The following is a 20,785-nucleotide window of genomic DNA, read 5'->3' as shown; positions in this document are numbered from 1 at the left end:
GGGACTGAAGGAGCCCGATTGATCAAGTACACAGCACAATTTACAGCTTCACCCCAAAATGTCTTTGGTAAAGTAGACATTTTAAGCATACATCTCACTTTCTCCACGATAGTTCGATTCATCCTCTCCGCGACACCATTATGTTGAGGAGTACGAGGCACTGTTTTCTCATGTCTAATTCCATGTTGTGAGCAATAATTTCTGAATTCAGCGGAAGTATACTCACCACCATTATCAGTTCGAAGGCATTTGAGCTTTCTTTCGGTTTCCCTTTCTACCAAGGTGTGAAACTTCTGAAAAATCTCAAACACTTCACTTTTCCTCTTTAGCATATATACCCAAGTCTTCCGAGTAGCATCATCAATAAAAGTTACAAAATATTTGCTTGCACCCAAAGACTCCACCTCAATAGGACCGCAAACATCAGAATGTACTAACTCCAACTTTTGTTGTCTTCTCGTAGACTTTTTAGCAAAAGAAGCTCTGTGTTGTTTTCCTGCCAAGCAATGATCACAAGGGTCAAGAGAAATAGATTTATTAACAGGAATATATGATTTACCTGCTAAAATTTTTAATCCCTTGTCACTCATGTGTCCCAATCTCCGGTGCCACAAGTTAGGAGAGTTATTTTCTTCAACTGCATTCAATTCACCCGAACATACTTCCAAGAATGTTTTATACAAAGAACAACACAGCTGGCCTCGAGCAACAGTCATCGAACCCTTGGATAATTTCCATTTACCATCACCAAAAGTATGCTTGAATCCTTCTTTATCAAGAACATTTGCTGATAATAGATTTAAGCGCAAATCAGGGATATGACGAACATCCTTTAAAGTAAGCATGCACCCAACACTTGTCTTCACACGAATATCACCTAGTCCAACTATATTTGCTGAACTTTGATTTCCCATCTTAACACTACCAAAATCACCAGCTTGATAGTTTAGGAAATACTCCTTTTTAGGAACACAGTGATATGAAGCACCTGTATCCACAAGCCATTCTACATCTGGACCATAAACATGATGACACTCACTAGCTGCACAAATTAAAGTGACATCATTATCACTTTTGGAAGCAACTGTAACGGTATTTTTGTCATCTTCATTTTTCTGTGCATCTTGATTCTTTCCAGAATCTTTCTTCCAGCGAAAACAATACTTCTTTATATGACCAGGCTTGTTGCAATAGTAACACGTCCTGCTCTCTTTCCCATCCTTAGACTTGGACCTCGACTTTGATTTGCCATGTGCTTTAGGACCTCTACTCTTGCTTCTACCTCTGTTCTCAACAACAAGAGCATGTGAATTGTCAACTCCCATCTCCTTTCTTCTTGTCTCTTCGTTGAACATGCGATCTTTTATCATATCTAAAGAAAGCACACCATCAGGAGCAGAGTTACTAATGGTCACAACCAAAGTTTCCCAACTATCCGGCAAAGAGCTCAACAAGAACAAAGCCTGCAGCTCATCATCAAGGACAATCTTCATAGTTGTCAGCTTGTTTATAATATCTTGAAAATCACTAAGATGTTCAGAAACTGATTTTCCACTTTTCAGCTTTAAATTTACAAGTTTCTTAATCAACGAAGCCTTGTTGTGAGCGCTCTTTCTTTCATAAAGACTTTCCAGCTTCTTCCACAATTCATATGGATCCGACTCCTGAGAAACATGGTTGAATATGCTAATATCAACCCACTGTCGAATAGTTCCCAAAGTCTTCTTCTTTAATTTTTCCCATTCTCTATCATCCATCTTTTCTGGCTTGGATGGAATAGATTTTGTACCATCTGCATTTTTTGTTACTTCAAGTGGATCAAACAAGTCTTTGCAATACAACAAGTCTTCCATCATCGGCCTCCAAATTGAATAATTGGTTGATGTCAATTTTATCATCGAAGTACCACTACCAGAATCCATATCACAATCAAATAAAGAAACCTGGCTCTGATACCAAGTTGCAGGGATTTAAGTAGTCAAAAACACAAGCTACAGTACTTCTAAACAATCAACCAAAAACAGCTCAACTCAAGTCACCACAAATATTCACCAATGACAAACTATATAATGCAGAAAATTAACCAACATAAATCAAACGACACAAGGATTTATACGTGGAAAACCTCTTCAATGTGAAGAGTAAAAACCACGGGACGTGTGAGGAGTCCACCCTTTGTTCTTCTCTTATTATGATAAAATTGAGGGATAAAGAAACCCAAATCAGTCTTACAAAGGTTCACAACCCACCAACAAGTTCATACATAAGAGACAACATCATAGTAACTAGAATGAGAAAGAAATCACCAAATAATTGAGAGTCTGCCAGCAGCAATCAGTTGACCATAACTCTCAACCAGAAGCTCAAAACAACGATCCAACCGTTCAGAATATAGCACTGTGAGTCCCCAACAAGCTGTCCAAATTTCAGCCAAAACGGACCACGTTTGCTCCTTGATCCGAACACCTGAAGCAGCTGAGCTCAGTAGTATTTTTAAAACTGTGTTTTCCCTCTTTCTCTGACCTTTTGTATTCCTTAGTCTACTCTGTCTGCTGAGAACAAAACTCAGCACTTAAGTGATAAACATATCACATATATTGGGCCAAAACTTAGTGGACCAAACCTTAGTTATTTGGGCTGGACCCATAACACTATGTAGTATGCGATTTAAATAATAGTTATTCAAAAAGTTGTTTCCGAATTATTTTCCTCAAATTTAGTTGGCCTCCCTCCGGTCTAAGAGCATCTCCAACGGTGTTGGCTAAAAATGATTGGTTAAATTGGATCGGTAAGACATTATGTAAAATTTGTCGAAGCTGTAAGTCATTTTGCTTCGATAGTACTGGTTATATTGGTTGACTAAATTTCAGAAATAATAATGTATTATTCTTTCAAGTTGTTATAAATAGAATGTATATTATCATATGGTAATAAATGATACGAAATCTTGTTACAGATATTGCTACAAGCCCGCAGTGGTTGGCCAAATATAGCAACCATCAATTGGTTGGCTATATATTTAGACAAGGGTTATGTGTGGTTGGAGTGGAGCAAATTTCACACATTATCTATAATTTTTATTTATGATATGATTTAATGAATTTTAGCTAAGCGTTTTGATGGGTTGGAGATGTTCTTAGAGCATCTCTAACCATGAGAAGCCCTTAGCTAAAAGTCTAGGTGGCTTACCAAATTTAAGAATTATAGCCAATTCTCACAAAAAACACCACTCCAACCATAGCCATCCCTTGTGTGTAATTATAGTCACCCCCCTATGGATGGCTATATTTGTCGAACCACTACAGATCTGTAGCGAATTCCATGTCATCTCCCACAGTTTATTTTCCTACTTCCCGCTGATTACATATTATGTATTACCATATTAAACTGAATATACTATTTTTAAATTATAGCCAACCAATAATACCGTGGAAGCATAATGTGTTACAGGTTCAGCAAATTTTACATAATCTCTTATAGGTCCAATTTAGCCAACGATTACAGCCAACGTCATTGGAGATGCTCTTACACCCTATACTAGATATCACAACACTAATTCAAGAAAGGAATGTACTTATTTTTTTCTCAAATCTTATCATAACAATTTTGCACCCCTTAATTTTTTTCAAAATTTTCCTCATACTCTATTATTTTCGTTTATTTCTAGTCATTCAAATATTCAATTATATTTCATTCTCCCCAACCAAACACAACATTAGCTTATTTAAACGTAACAACAGCAGACAGACTCATATTTATTCATTCAAAATTAATTTTAGATCAGTTATATTTATTATTCAATTTCTTTTTTAGAGGAATTAAGCAAACTCGGGTCAACCAATATGTGAATTTTAATTTCTTTTTAACCAATCAAAGATAACACCTAAATTTTATACCAATTGTATTAATCACTTCATAAAAAGATTTTATACCAAACATTAATTTTTTCACAACTAAAATTTTTATACAATCATACTTAGAGAAAAAGCCTAAATTTTAGACCACTAATCTTTTCAACTATATGAAAAGATTGTAGAATGGGGTTGAATAAAATCTTAAAATTTTCTTGCAACTAAACAATGGGACTCGAGCACGATTGGATAGCCCAAGTGGTGGGCTTATCCTCTGTTGTCCCGGGACACCCGGGTTCGACTCTGACTCATCCTGAAAATTATTAGAACAAATAATAATTTGTAAGGAATATACGACTGCATTGTAAAAAAACAATGGGATTCAACAAAGCATATAAAGTCAAATGCTAAAATGAATAACTCGTCGCTTGAAATGATCCCACATGATTGAAATAGTGGACAAGTCTTTTGACTCTTGCATCTATCTGGTCGCTGACATGCACTCCATCGACAATTGTTTTCGATAAACTATATATCGACGGATTTTAGTAACTGATGTTGTCGCTAGTCTGAGTCAACACAAGAAGGTCAAATTCCACCTGGCATCGACCAAATCTGCGAACGATGGTCGCTATTATTAGCGACCGATGTTTGCTACAGTAGTCGTAGCTAGCTATAGCGACTGATTAGCTACGGCACGTTGGTCGCTAACTTTAGCGACCGAATGGCTATCGATTTTTGTAGCTAATACAGCTACTGATATCTGTCGCTAATTTTGAGACCTTTTGCTACCAGTATTGGCTACGCCTTGCGGTCGCTGATGCTAATTTCTTTTTTTGCATTTTTTTTTTTTGCAGATTTAGCATATAATTTTTGTTTGTATCTGCTTTTTTCTACAAACAATAAACAACTTTGTCACAACAATTTCACGATGACATGTATTTAAAATGATTTCATTGAATAACCCAACAATAGAAAAAATTCTAACATCAAAGTTTACATCATCCTTACAAATTTAGCAACACACCCATATGTTCCAATTATCATCCAAGCAGTACAATACTAAGACCTAAATACTCCAAGATCCTCCAATATCAACATCCTAATCGTCATGATTAGGGGTGTTGTTAAATATGTCTTGAATCGATTTTGGGCCTATTTTCTGGGTTTTTTTGTAGCCTGTTTTCTGGGTTCTTCTGTAACAATAAGAGTAATATATAAACTCTCTAGGTCATACTTTCTGGGATATAACCTAAAAACGTATGTTGTATCTGTATCCTCAAGATCAATAAAACTTTTCTCTTCTGCCAATATGTGTTCTTCTCTTTACGTTTATTATAATCTTTCTTGCTTCCATTCTAACAAACTGGCATCCGAGCGAGGTTACGGTCAGAAAGATGTCTGGTGGTATTAACGTGAAGGTCGACAAATTTACTAGGAGGAATAGTTTCAGTTTATGGCAAATCAAGATGCGTGCCTTGTTAAAGCAACAGGGGCTCTGGGCGCCGTTGAACAAGAAATCGAAAGATTCTGAAAGCGCTGAGATGGCCAGTCTCGAAGAAAAGGCACACTCAACAATTTTGTTGTGTCTTGCAGATGATATTATTACTGAAATTGCGGAGGAGGATATCGCCTCTGGTTTGTGGTTAAAGCTTGAAAGTCTCTACATGACAAAGTCTTTAACAAATATGTAAGTTGCTTTTGAAGCAACGTTCGTTTAGTCTGCGGATGCAAGAGGGTATGTCTCTTCGAGATCACTTAGATCAATTAAACACCATCTTAATAGAATTGCGTAATATTGATGTTAAAGTTGAGGATGAGGATGCTGCTTTAATTCTGTTAGTTTCTTTACCATTATCATATGAGAATTTTGTGCAATCGTTTATAGTCGGTAAAGATACTATTTCTCTAGAGGAGGTTAGATCTTATCTTCATTCTAAAGAGTTGCGCCATAAGGCGGCTGGTACAGGTGCGGATAATCAGGCTGTTGGGTTAGGAGCCAGCGGGAGTATCAGACATGGAAAGTCGGGGAAATATAAATCCAAGAAACCAACTCCTAAGGTTTCAAAATCTAATGATGTCTGCGCAGGGAGTGGTTCACAACATATGAGCAAGTAGACGGGGGTAGAATTTCTATGGTAACAGTTCTGTTTGTGAGACGGTTGGAATATGCTCAGTTAAACTTCGGACACATGATGGTAATTTCTGCACATTGAATGATGTTAGGCATGTCCCACTTATGACGAAGAATATGATATATTTGAGTATGTTAGACAACAAGGGTTTCAGTTTTAAAGGTGAAGGTGGAGCTCTACATGTCTGCAAGGGTTCTGATGTGGTTCTGAAAGGTGTTAAACATGGTACCTTGTATCTTCTTCAAGGTTCTACGTTATCAGGTTATGTTGTTGTCGCGTCTTCAGAAATTGAAAAAGAAAACATGACCAAGTTGTGGCATATGAGGCTCGGTCACATGAGTGAAAGGGGGATGCAAATTCTGTCAAAAGCCGATCTTCTTTGTGGTCATAAGGTCACAGGTCTTGAGTTTTGTGAGCATTGTGTTTTTGGGAAGTTACATCGCAGCAAATTTCCTAAAGCAATACACATAACAAAAGGCACACTTGATTACATCCATTCTGATTGTTGGGGTCCTTCCCGGGTGGAGTCTTTAGGGGGTCACAGATATTTTGTGTCAATGATTGATGATTTCTCAAGAATGACTTGGGTGTTTATCATAAAGCATAAAAGTGAAGCCTTTAATACTTTCAAGCAGTGGAAGGCGCTAGTGGAGAATCAAAAAGGGAAGAAGATTAGAGGCTGCGAACTGATAATGGCTTGGAATTTTGCTCATCTGAGTTTAATGAATTCTGCAAAAACAAGGGGATGTTAAGGCATCATACAGTCAGGAATACACCACAACAGAATGGTGTAGTGGAACGTATGAATCAGACACTTTTGGAGAGAGCTAGGTGTATGCTCTCTAATGCTGGACTAACTAGAAGATTCTGGGCAGAAGCGGTTAGTACAGCGTGTTATCTGATAAATCGGGGACCACTCACGGGTATTAATCTCAAAACTCCTTTTGAGAAATGGTCAGGTAAGCCCGCTGATTACTTCGATTTAAGAGTTTTTGGTTGTACTATCTATTATCATGTAAATGAGGGTAAATTGGAGCCACGAGCTAAAAGGAGAGTATTTGTAGGCTACGAGGATGGAGTTAAAGGTTATAGAATTTTGTCTCCATCTGAAAATAGGGTTATACTGAGTAGAAATGTCGTCTTGATGAAAATTCTATGTTTAACTCTACGGTGAAGTCTACTGTTGTTTCAGAAAGTGGTGGTGTTGAGAAACAGGTGGAGCATAGTTTGGCTCATGATGAGAGTGAACCACAACAGGAAGTTCAACAACCATATTCAGAATCAGAATCATCAGTTTCATCATTACCAGTAGTGAATCAGCATAGTTTGGCTCTTGATCGATTGAGTAGAGCCAATTATGGGGTGCCTCCAAAGAAATATGGTTTTGAAGATATGGTGGCTTATGCACTACAGGTTGATGAAGAGGTGGATCCCAACTCTAATGAGCCATCCACCTACAAAGAAACAGCTACATGTACTGAGTCTGCCAAATGGTTTGCTGCAATAGGAGATGAAATGGAGTCACTTAATAAAAATCAGACTTGGGAATTAGTCAAGCGGCCTCGAGACAGAAAGATTGTCACTTGTAAATGGGTCTACAAGAAGAAGGAAGGAGAAACATCTGTTGAGGGGGTCAAGTATAAAGCTCGATTAGTAGCCAGTGGGTTCACTCAAAAAGAGGGAGTGGACTACAATGAGATTTTTTCACCAGTGGTCAGGCACACTTGCATTAGGGTGCTACTAGCAATAGTTGCACATCAGAATATGGAGCTTGAACAACTAGATGTGAAGATAGCTTTTCTGCATGGAGAGTTGGAAGATGAGATATACATGACTCCGCCAGATGGTTTTCAGGTCCCTGGTAAGGAAGACTATGTTTGCAAGTTATTGAAGTCCTTGTATGGACTAAAGTAGTCTCTGAGGCAATGGTACAAAAAATTCGACAGCTATATGATAAGTACTGGCTACACCAGGAGTCCATATGATTATTGTGTTTATTATAGTAAGGCAGCAAATGGTTCTTTGATTTATCTGGTCCTATATGTAGATGATATGTTGATAGCTGCAGAGAACAAGTCTGATGTTCAGAAGTTGAAAGGTCTCCTTAAAGCTGAGTTTGAGATGAAAGATTTGGGTGCGGCTCAGAAAATTCTGGGAATGGAGATCTGTAGGGATAGAAGTAAAGGAAAACTCTTCTTGTCACAGAAGGGATACATTCAGAAGATTTTGTCAAGATTTGGCATGTCCACCGCAAAGCCCATAGATACTCCTAGTGCTGCAAATGCACATCTGTATGTTGCTTTTGCACCGAAGTCTGCTGAGGAAAAGGAGTACATGTCTCGAGTTACTTATGCTAGTGCAGTAGGAAGCTTGATGTATGCAATGGTCTGCACTAGACCTGATCTTGCACAGTCTGTCAGTGTTGTTAGTAGGTTTATGGGTGAACCATGCAAGGAGCATTGGCAAGTTGTGAAGAGGATTTTTTGGTACTTAAAAGGCACGTCTGATGTTGGTCTCATTTATGGAGGTGATACGGAGTGTTTCGTGACAAGGTTTTCAGACTCTGACTACGCTGGAGATGTTGACAGTAGAAGATCTGTGACTGGTTATGCTTTCATTCAGGGTGGTTCAATTGTCAGTTGTAAAGCTACTCTGCAACCTACAGTGACTTTGTCTACTACGGAAGCAGAATACATGGCAATGACGGAGGCAGCAAAAGAAGGAATCTAGTTGAAAGGATTGGTCAGTGATTTGGGTCTACATCATGATCAGGCTACTGTATATTGTGATAGTCTAAGTGCAATCTGTTTAGCTAAGGATCAAGTCCATCATGAGAGGACTAAGCATATAGACGTAAGATATCATTTTCTGAGAAGCGAGAAGAGAATCAAGGTAAGCAAAGTGGGTACTGCAGATAGCCAGCTGATATGCTTACAAGGCTGGTTCCATATAGCAAGTTTCAACATTGTTTGAACTTGCTAAATGTTCGGAGTTGTTGATTCAAAATCTAAGGCAAAAGAGTTTTTTTTCTGGTACATCCGGCATTATTATGGTGCATCTGGTACATCCGTTTTTGTGAAAGGATTCAAGTCAAGATGGAGATTTGTTAAATATGCCTTGAATCGGTTTTGGGCCTATTTTCTGGGCTTTTCTGTAGCCTGTTTTTTGGGCTTTTCTGTAACCCTAAGAGTAATATATAAACTCTCTAGGTCATACTTTCTGGGATATAACCTAAAAACGTATGATGTATCTGTATCCTCAAGATCAATAAAACTTTTCTCTTCTACCAATTTGTGTTCTTCTCTTTACGTTTATTATAATCTTTTTTACTTCCGTTATAACAGGTGTAAACAAACCAAACTGTTCGTGAGCTACTCGAGCTTGGCTCGTAATATATTCGAGTTTGATTCGATAATAATCGAGCCAAGCTCGAACTCGAGCTATTTGGATGTTTTACCGAGCCGAATGCGAGCTTCAAATTACTCGGCTCGTAAGGTTCGCGAGCCTTATCGAGCCTCTACTATTTTTTAATTTTTATATTATAAATATATTTTTACAAATATATTTAATATTTTATTTATAATTTATAGACCTAATCGAATCGAACTCGAGCCAAACCGATCATAATTCGAGTTTTTGGCGATATTTGGTGACTTGATTCGAGCTTTCGAGCCGAACTCGAGGCTATCAAATTGTTTTTGAACCGAGTTTCGAACTTGAAATTAAAGGCTCGATCGAACTCGAACTCGAGCTCGAGCCCCGAAGTTTTCAATCGAGCTCGAGCCGAGCCTGGTAGTGTTCGACTCGGCTTGGCTCGATTACACCCTTGACTCATGATCACCCTGTAGCTCAAAATTAGCAATAGACTTTACGGTCGTTGATAATTTTGGTCGCTGATAGACCAGTTTCTTTGTAGTGAACATTATCAAATTTTTTTATCAATGAACGAAGGAATTTTTTCATGAACCCGAACATCATTGAGACTTACTCCTTTTCTTTTCATTTAGTTTGTCACGGTTGTTAAATTAACATGTTCTCCGATATTCTCCTCACTTTTCATCTATATATTTTCGAACTCTCCACATAGCATTTGAAGCCGCATCTTTTTCACTTTTTTGACACCTTAGAAATGATTTTTGCAAAATCTCCTAAACAACTTTTGCCATGTTTGCTCCCGAGTTTTCATCAAAAGTCAATTCGTCGACCCCTTAAAAATTCATATACGAAGTTTTTTTGGCCTTTTTCTTCCGAAAAATCCTTTAAAGACGTTTTCTCTGCATTTGAAAGAACTCCTTCATCCTCATGCTCGTTATACCCGCCTTCGATTATGTCCCAATTATGATAGGACCTCACTCAAATACTTCAATTCCCATAATTTGTACGGATTTGCAGTTGCGACACCATTTTTTTTCTATGAAAGAACCTAGCTCTAATGTCACTTGAGCTTCAGCTCTTTTTATCACCTCACAGCTATTTACACTTCTATATGTTCTTATTCCGCGTTCTTTATTTTTACACCAATTCCTCTGCCACTGGTATATAGACTAGTAGGCTTAATATCCTTTTAGCCCTTGAAGTTTGGGTGGAAGTTCCGATGCGGCCTCGAAGTTTAAAAACGTACCTTTCGACCCTCAAAGTATCTTTGTCGTACCTTTTAGCCCTTATGGCGTATACCGGTATATAACGGGATGGACAAAGTTGACATTTCACACGTGAGGATTAAAAGGGGCATTAAACATTAAGGGTTAAAAGGAACATGTAATGTATTTTAATGTATTCTTTAGGAGTTAAAAAGAACGAGATGTATACTTTAAGGGTTAAAAGGTACGCCAAAACTTTACCCCGAATATGAATTGTCAAGTTTATCCCCCTATTTATACCGGTATTTTTAAAAAGGGCTAAAAGGTACAACAAAGATACTTTGAGGGGCGAAAGGTACGTTTTTAAATTTCGAGGCCGCATCGGAACTTCCACCCATACTTGGAGGGCTAAAAGTTCATTAAGCCTATATAGTATACTTGAGTAGATATGTCTGCTAACTTGGCCTATAAGTGTCACATGTGCATCACATGTACTGATGCACATGTACATAAGACCCGCCTGTTCTGTTCAGCTGCAGCATTGATTTCCTTCAGCCCACCTTAATTCATTGATTCAACATATGACCATCTGCTTCAATTTTCATCCTTCTGTTACATTTATTCACCTTAATTCACACAACTATGCACTGTTTATATTCCTCGTAATGCTAGCTGTCGCATTTTATTTGTACGAGGGAGGGTTTGAATTCTAACAGAGTTGTCTTGTGTTTCCTGAGGTTCAGAGACTTCCAGGTGGAAATTCTGTCAGGTAGCTGAGAGATGGAAAGAAGCCTATAAATGACACAAACCAAAGGTTTTCAAATTGTTGAAAGCACTTGCTAGTTATGATAAAGTTCGGAAATGAGATCTTTACCTAAAGTTTCTACTTAGATTGTTGAAACTTGAAAGGAAATGTAGAAGAAAGTTTGCAAGTGTTGAGATCATATTTTTAATTTCCATATACTCAAATAGTATTTTTTTTTTTTTTTTAATAAATTGTTGGCAAGAAAATTACGTAATATTGATCACTGAAACAAGATTAATATATTTCAAATAGAAATGATCTGCTTGCTTATCAACTTACAAATGCAACCTTGAAAAACCATAGAAAAAAAAAACATAACACACATCAAATTTGTTCCATCAACTAACACAAGCACTCAGCACACTCCAAGTCTTCAACTGTAGATCTATCTCCACGAAGGTTTTTATTATTGTTGCAACGAGGAAATTAAACGAGAGGTTATTCAACAGGCTAAACACCAAGACGGAAGCTTCAAGGATGGTGGGAGAAGTGAGGTGGCATGGGAGGGAAGTACTTCATTTTAGGGTGGTGGAAGAACTTGGGGGGAAGAACAATGGGTGGGCAAGGCTTCTTGTAAATAGGTTTAGGCAAAGGTACAATGGGTGGGCAGGGCTTCTTATAAATTGGATGCTTATAAACCGGCTTTGGTGGATAAGTATAGACGGGAGTGGGGGGATGGGAATAAACCGGCTTAGGTGTATAAACCGGCTTTGGTGGATGTGTATAAACAGGACTTGGGGGCTTTGGTGTATAAACCGGTTTTGGTGGATGTGTATAAACCGGTTTAGGTGTATAAACCGGCTTTGGTGGATATGAATAAACCGGCTTTGGTGGATATGTATAAACCGGCTTTGGTGTAAAGTACTTCTTCCATGGGTGAGGAGACAGGGGTGGAAGGTACTTCTTTTTCCAAGGGTGATCAGTCAGGTACTTTTTCCATGGGTGTGGTGGCTTAGGAGAGTACTTGTATTTCCACAAGAAGGCTGAAGCGCACACAGGTGTAGAGAATTTCAGTTTTCCGGCAGTACTAAAGGTGTGTTTTTCATTAGTTTTGGACTGGAAGACGATCTTTGATGACTCTAGTCCATTGTGAGCAGGACAGGGAGTGGACGATGCACTGTGAAGTTGTGCATAGCATTCTTCCTTGAGTTTTCCATCTTCCAAAATTTCCTTTGGAAGACTCACCTTGAATTGTCCTTCTTTGTCGAGCTCTCCAACTCCTCGAGTTTGGAAATGTCCTTCGTTGGCTTTGCAATCGACTGTCACTCGAAGCCCTGCATGCACAACATCAGTATATGAAGCCATAAGACCATTTTGGTTGATACCCCCTCCGTTTTTGAATATCTGTCTTTTGACTTTCTAAAACTCATTTTTAGATATTTGATCAAATAGTTAGCAATTTTTTTAAAATGGAAAGTCAAAAAATAAATATTTAAGAACTGAGATAGTAGTAGTATCAACTTTGGAACAGAAAACAAAATAAATGCACAATGTACATCAAAGAAAAGAATAACACACCAGAGAAGGCTTGGCTAGTCTCAATGTTGCTTTCTTTGCAGTCTGAACATTCTCCTAATCCAACCACCTCAACTGTTCTATCATCCCCATAAGAGAAGCTCACAGAGACCAGCAATGAAACCAAGGCACCAATCACCACGCATCGGGAGACGGAAAGAATCCGCATTGGAAATCACCCCTTCTAAAACACCTCTAATAAGGGTTCAAGATTACACAAAATGTATCCTTAAAAACTGATCAGAAGCTACAAGCTTCTTTAAGTGAGTGAGTATTAGAGGCATAAGGAGCATTGCTATATATAATGATCTCTAGGAGGTGGCTTGATTAAAGACCGCCCAAAATTTGCAAGCCCACTTGAGCTAGGGACCCATGATGCTAAATTTTAGCTTAAGGTTCACCAGCAAATTTGGTCATTAAAACCGGCCATTATCAATCACTTATGAGTTATGACCATCATAACTGTACACACTACACAGAGCTAACCGCCTCTCATTAATATCCCCAAGAGCATTAGAAATAGAGTACTACTATTTTGTTGTGTTTGCATATTTGTACATAGTTATACCATAGTGGTACTCTGTATTCGATGAAGCCATGATTTTATTAGAAGTGAGTTTACAATTCCTATGTTACTGTCCCCGACTCCCTCTGTCATACAATAAAGTGCGTCTCGTACTACCTCCGTTTCAAATTACATATATTGTTATGACTTTTAGTCTTTTACAATATATCATTAAAAAAATACATAATAATCTTTTTTAGAATGTATTTTTTTATATTACTAAATTTATATAAAAATAATTTACATAATTCAATTAAAATGGGTCAATTTGACATTGTACTTTGCAACTCCATCTCTAGACCATTGTCTCCCAGAGGAGTGGTTATCAGATATTTGGTTTGCGTATCTTCCTTTCACACCAACCGCCAACGCAGAAGACTAAGTAGAGCTTATAGTTAAACATCGTCATCTTTGTCCCAGATTTTGGTTGATGCTGTTTTGTTAGAAAGAAATGCATGATTATGAAAGCTTGTTTTAGATTCAGAGGGTCAACATGTCATTAACACAAAAATGATTGAGGAATCTATTACATGATTATAATAAAAATACTATGTAGGAAAGAATCTTCTATCCAATTTAAGCTCGTAATAAGAATTTACTAAAGCTGACGGGAATTCGCTTAAATTTTAGTTAACTAACCATAATTATTCTAATAGACGTTAGCCACGTGGATAAAACATTAACCATGTCAGCAATTTTCGTCCAAAAATATAAAATGAGAGAACCGACTATGCAATCACGTCAAAATGGTGATCATTTTGATATCGTTTTCAGTTCAGTAACCAACTCGATACATTATGCCCATTTCAATGACCAAGTGGTAAGTAATCGGTATTTTATGAGATTGAAAAAAATAAATCTGGGCAAGCTCCATTTTTTCATTTTCAGACTAAGTGACAGCATGATAGCATTAATTAGCATGTTTTGCCCAACCCCCAACAGTATGTTAGTGTGGGATTTCTGATATTAATGGTTAGATTTGTGATGCTGTCAACGCCATAATGCTGCAACCTTAGTTGGTGTGGTGATACTCTGGGGAGGCTGTTTAATATTCTCCAACTGTAAACTACTTCATAACTTTGTTACAATATTTGGTATTAGTTCATACTACTAGTACTCTCTACTGCAAAGCTCAATTTGCATTCATGCTCAGGTAATGCTCCACTCCACCTCTAATTCACTTTAAGCACCTGCTTTGTATATAACAGTTTTACTCGAGACTGCACACAACACCACAATCCATCCATTATTAACATATAATACTCCTCATCACATATTATATGTCTTGTTTTAACTATTAAAAAAAATCAAATTATCTATATTTTAACACTGAATCATACATATTATACAATTTAAAAATATCAAAAAACAATTATTCTATTAGAAAATATATCTAATCCCTTTCTAATCCATTTTTCAGATTTTTAAAATAATCATTAAATTTTTTTAAATTAATAACCAAGTTTGGTCAAATTGACATCTTAATAGTTAAAAGACCTAATATAAGACGGATAGAATACATCTAGATTGTTATGTGTTCCGCGTATAATTAAAGTCACTAGATACTCCCATCGTCTCATTTTAATCCACGACACTGTTAGTGCAGCAGTAATTAGACCAACAGAGTAAGAAGATATTCAACGCCTCAAATGGCATCTCAATGGTATATCACCTTACAGGTTTATAAATTGGAATGATATAAATAACACAAAAAATACGAAATGCAAAGCAAAACTAAAAGAGGCACACTTGGTAGAAAAAAGTTTTTACAAAACTGTATCTTTTCTAATATAAATATACTTTAACTCCGCACTGAAAAACAACCCTCAACTTTTACAAGGTCCAAATTGATGGAACATAAAAGATTCTATGTCATGCTACATCACCAACGCAGGTCTTTTCGAGTTTCACTCTTCCGGCAAAAACTTTTCACCTTCTTAGCTTCCTTCTTGTATCTAGGTGTGCCTAACTTGAGTTGCAAGAATCTAGCTTCAATGTATTCAGCCAAACTATGCATCAAAGCTGATCTACTTCTTCTTCTTCAATTTGCTAGACTGAGTATATGCAGTTCCCTGGGCCAAAAAGATGTTAGCTAATAAGAGTCTGCGTCTTATAAAAATACATAGACTTCAAGCTGAAAACAGTCACCTCTACTTTCTCTTGCGGTGAGAATAAGATATTTATAGCAATACTACTACAGAAATGAAGACAAGTTCGACTTTTAATTAATGCATCAAATACAAACCTCAAGCCATTCATCCATCGAGGCATCAGTGGTTGCTGTGCCAACTTCCACCTTTGGCGCCCTCTTGGTTTTCTAAGCATCAAATAGAACATACAAAAACATAAGAACAGTAAAGTTATCGCATATTTTTGCAAAACACAAATAAACTACATATAATAATAAAGAGACCACATATAAACTACAAACATTAATAAGGAGGCCTTTCTTCTCATAGAAGTAGTTTTGGAACAAATAGTCTATTGCACTTGTAAGGGTTAACGAAAAACAAATGTGATGCACAATATACATTGCAAAACAAGAGATGAATAGCTAATCCCCCAAAAAGAAAAAAAATATACATTCGTAAAACTGATTTGATTATCAATGTCAGCAATCCTAGGTAAGCATTGACAGATATCATTAATGTGCCAGAAACTCTTGAACTGAAAGAGAGATTGTACGGTGCGATTAATAACAGTTTGCAAAATTAATGCAAACAACTTGCAAATATATTAGTATATAAAAAGAACTCCACTATATTAGTTTTAAATTTTTGGACTAGTTTGCCCTCATTCAAATTAGCCACACCGAATTCAAATTTACAAGTTCTGAAAAATGTGTGCCAAAGAGAGCAAATATATCATTTATTACATTCTAAGAAATGTAAATTAAGTATGGAAGCTCCAGATTTTTTAGTTTGAATTAATGTAAACAAATTGAAAATGTATTAGTAAATAAATAAAAAACCACTATATTAGTTTTAAATTTTTGGACTAGCTTGCCTTGCCCTCATTCAAATTAATCGTATGGAAATCAAATTTACAAGTACTAAAATAATGTATGACAAAGAGAGAGTAAAATATATCATTTATTACATTCTAGGAAATGTAAATTAAGTATCGAAGCTTCAAATTTGTTTAGTTCGCATAAGATATTAAACGAAGGTAAAACATATATATATATATATATATATATATATATATATATATATATATATATAGAGAGAGAGAGAGAGAGAGAGGGAAACGCGGACAAAATTTGGAAATAAAATATATTGGGAAGGAAGAGGCAGCTAATATGGGACGGAAAGAGTAGTAAGGATAAGCATAGTAACTACATTTCAGGAAGGGATGTTCAACCAATTTTTAGGGACATATAAAGAAAAAATATGGTAGTTCTCACCCAATAAATTATGACAGCAATTATATTGATATACAAAACTATTAAAAATAAATAAGCAAATTCAATAACAAACCTGAACTTGGAAAAACACGCAGCAATCAACAGATAAATATAAAAAGAAAAAAGATCAAATATATGTACTTTTTCGTACAAAAATACCTTTGACAATTGAGAGATCTGAGTACGGACCCACAATCCGAAAAGGACAAGCAGGGCCACGCCAAGGGAAAACAGGAATACAGATTCAACACTTAGAGGACCACCCGCCTCAGCAACTTCAATAGTACCATTGTAAAATGTACTTTGGTATGCAGTCTGATCTATCTCATAAACAATGGTTCCCACAAGATCAAATGTACCAGCCTGCAATAGAAAGCACAACATAAGTACTTAAACTACAACTTCTTGGCGTCATCTACAAGGGAGCAGAAGATGGTAAAATGCTAATTTCAAAGTATGTCATGCAAAACAATGAGTGAATAAACCCACCTGCAAAAATTTGCTGACTGCAAAAGTGTACGGGAAAGTTGCCACGGCTGAGGCAGGAACTGAAGCGTTGTTAAAAGCCTATTATGAAGAAAAGAGGAATATATGAGCATTAATATGTCAGGGCATAAAGAGAAAGTAATGATAACTAAGTCAAAACAGATGCATCACTATAAAGGTAGTGATGTCCAAGATATAGAATCTTAATATCAGCGAATATGTAGAAGCATATAATGCTGCAACACATAAGCCTCTAACTTGAGATCACGGCTTATGGTGATTCTATGATTCCAGGAGTACAAATCCATAAGATTGTTCATGTGTTTGAGGACAGATTTGAGACTTCTAAACGTTTCACTATTAGTAAGCTCAGATGATAAAATAATTATGTCCACAGCTTACAAATATGTTGAACTGATCAATTGCGTCAAGTAAGCATGATTTTGTAACTTATTTGTATGAGGGACTTGAGAAGAAAGAATTTCTAGAATAATTACAAAGAAGGCAAATAGATCCATAAATGCAAAAAGTCACAACAAAATTACCTGTGTAGAAAGATTTTGAACCAGCAGATTATGATCATAAGGAAGATGAACACTAGCATGAACAGCAATAACTTTTAGATTTGACTCCCCTGTTTCATTCATCAAAAATCAAGAGAAATCACAAACCTTAGACTCTAAAAGTCTCCAATGGGCAAAACAGCCAAAAGAAATTAAAATAAACAAAGATAAGCCCATAGATCCCAATAGGTTATGGTTTAATATGACAAATTTGTGAAGTAAAAATAAGTCAATAGATCATAATAAGTAGTGCTTTAATTTGACAAACACAGGAAGCGAGGGGGGATAGAGAAAGAGACACAGAAGAGGAAATGATGACAAGTGAAAAAATGGAAACATCAAAAGCAAACAATAAGCATGATGAACGATATTTACCCTCATATTGCAATCCGATTAAGAGATCAGTTGGTTCCCCAGCAACGACAGCTGCAGAGATAAAAGGACATTCCAATAAGTCTTTAAATACGCCAGTCTACCTCATAAAGAGTTGTAATGTTCAAAGACAACAACCACAAAGAAGAAAAATAGTACGATACTAACATTTAGATGGATTTTTGGGGAACACGCAAACTGTTTCCACACCGGGAGCCGGAATAAAAGTTCCAGAGTAATCTACATCATCAGCCACAATCCCAAGTTCTCCATCTTCCGTGGTTTCCACTTCAGCTTCAGACTCTGATTGACATCTAGCAACTGCGGTGCAACTCTAGTTTAGTCAAACATTATTTAAATATTCATAATAATGCAGCATTGATCACACAAAAGGAAGGAAATACGAGATATCATTCAACTTGAGCTTAAGTACTACTATTAAGAAATCGAACATAATGACAAAGTCGTGGTCAGTGACAGAATACGAGCTGCTAGTGTGTTGGACATTTCAGTACATGAACAATAACTAAACACTAACAAACGGATCAACCTATCGCATAAACTACGAAACGCCAAAATTTAAATTTTACGGGAAAAAAAAAACAGAGACCAGTGAAAAAGTAGAATTAATCAACGGATCATGACATAAAGTTCCAATTCATTTGCAAAAGTGCAATCAAAACCTAACGAGTCAACAACAGGTGATTGCAAAGCAAAGTATAATCGTAATTGGTGTGTAAATTCCTAGAAAACTACAAATTGGAAATACAAGAGCGGAGAAGACTAGATTAAAACAAAATGTAAGATGTGAGAAATGAATCGAGATCTGAAGATAGATACAAGAGAAAACTGACCATGGAGAAAAGGAGCAGAGAAGAGGAGAAAGGCCAGAAGCAATAAGGACCTAATCGAAGACATGACACTGCTGGATGATGCTTCTACTTGTGCTTGTTGCCTTTTGCTGCTGCTGCTGAGATGTTGAATTGGAGCAAGCAATTCAGCGTTTTAGTTTTCGGTCCGGTGACAAATCATTTTGACGTGGCCGCGTCTTATTCGCTCTTTTTCTACAGGTCTTTCACTTATCATCATCTATTTCATACGAGTAAGATTTATGTTCTATCGATAAATCTTGATTTCTTGATTTTCAAATATTTTTTACTAGATATAATTGTTTAAAAGATTTGTGATGTGTATTATAATTATAGGCCGTGTTCGGCAGTTAAAGGTTTGGGGTAAAATTAGAGATTAGGATTAATTTGGAGGTTTGAACATTTCAATCCGCTAATATTAGTTTTTGATAATTAGCGGATTCAAATAGAAGTTTGGGGTCAAAAACCTACTTTGAGAAGTTTTTTGGGTCAGAGGTTTTGGTTGTGTCATAAAAAATTAATCAAACAGTTTTACAATAAACCGCTAATTCAATCCGCCAGTCAAAACATATATTTCAATTAGTTAGTCAAAACATTTAATTCATAATGTCAAAACTTACAAAACTCGAATTTAACGTTTTTGATATCACCAGCAATTACCATTTGACATGGATTTTTAATGCTGAAATTCATTTTAATGTTATGAGTCTTGGAGACACCATAAAAGAAGGAAATGTGAAAAATGAGCAAGAAAATGCAAAAGACAATATTTCTTCGTCGTGACCTTCATGAAAGCTTTAAAAGTGAATACTTGATTGTTAAGATCTATTAAGTCTTTATAAAAATTTAAAAAGAGAGATATGATCATCAAGAAATTATAATACTCCAGACTTGTTATAATTGGTTAACCTTGCACTTGCAAGAATATAAAAATGTAAGTAAATATAGTTCAGTAATGTTCAAAATCACTTCACAACTGAAATTATGTGATGAAAATGTAATTGATAAAGATATGTTGGAGAAGACTTACTCCACTTTTTATACCAACAATATGCTCCTTCAACAACAATATCGTAAACGGGGATTTACAAAATAATCGTGAATGAAAATTTACAAAATATTCAGAACTTATTTTTGTCTTACTTCTTACTGAGCAAAATAATAAATTTTCAATAAAAAATCATCAAATTTTGGACATATACGAGAACAAGGACGTGGGCGAGGATTTGGATTTTGGACAACCATGGACATGCTCGTGAAACATGGTTTTGGGCATGGTCGAGGACATAGATACCGAAACTTCTCACATTTTTAAGTGATTGCACTGGAAAATATGAACATGTTCCTGAATTGTTAAAAATGTAAAATGTGAACCCAGAAACAGATCTAATTACTTCCAATTTTCATCATTCAACCAAAATATTAGTCACGTCTTCAAGTTAAAATCTGCATCAGCCCACCTCCACTCGATCATTAAAGAAGCATAAAAATGAAGCATTCAAATGCTAGAGCAAAATTACAGTCATTATCATGGTTGTTACGTCGCTCGACTAAGCGCGACTAGTCGACGACTAGTCGAGCAGTCGGTGGAGGCCGGTCGACTGGCCTCCTCGACTGGCTATTTGTAAAGATTTCGTT

At 36.4% G+C, this 20,785-nt stretch overlaps 2 protein-coding genes across 2 annotated transcripts; both read right to left on the bottom strand.

Moving 5' to 3' along the window:
- Positions 1-11,587: 11,587 nt before the first annotated feature.
- On the bottom strand, positions 11,588-13,168 carry LOC108224614 (proline-rich protein 4). The gene is made up of 2 exons (XM_017399288.2): positions 12,890-13,168; positions 11,588-12,645 (listed from the first exon to the last, which is right to left on the bottom strand). The coding sequence occupies exons 1-2, from the start codon at positions 13,053-13,055 to the stop codon at positions 11,843-11,845; spliced, it is 969 nt and encodes a 322-aa protein (XP_017254777.1). The 5' UTR covers positions 13,056-13,168; the 3' UTR covers positions 11,588-11,842.
- Positions 13,169-15,173: 2,005 nt separating this feature from the next.
- Positions 15,174-19,362, bottom strand: LOC108224602 (translocon-associated protein subunit alpha). Its single transcript, XM_017399273.2, has 8 exons — positions 19,133-19,362; positions 18,447-18,599; positions 18,282-18,332; positions 17,889-17,977; positions 17,347-17,424; positions 17,017-17,220; positions 15,697-15,768; positions 15,174-15,523 (listed from the first exon to the last, which is right to left on the bottom strand). The coding sequence occupies exons 1-8, from the start codon at positions 19,194-19,196 to the stop codon at positions 15,479-15,481; spliced, it is 756 nt and encodes a 251-aa protein (XP_017254762.1). The 5' UTR covers positions 19,197-19,362; the 3' UTR covers positions 15,174-15,478.
- Positions 19,363-20,785: the final 1,423 nt, after the last annotated feature.

Source organism: Daucus carota, chromosome 6 (assembly GCF_001625215.2).
Source record: "Daucus carota subsp. sativus chromosome 6, DH1 v3.0, whole genome shotgun sequence".
Classification (NCBI taxonomy): Eukaryota; Viridiplantae; Streptophyta; class Magnoliopsida; order Apiales; family Apiaceae; genus Daucus; species Daucus carota.
The sequence above is the reverse complement of the archived record's forward strand: the minus strand, read 5'-3'. Positions and strand labels throughout refer to the sequence as shown.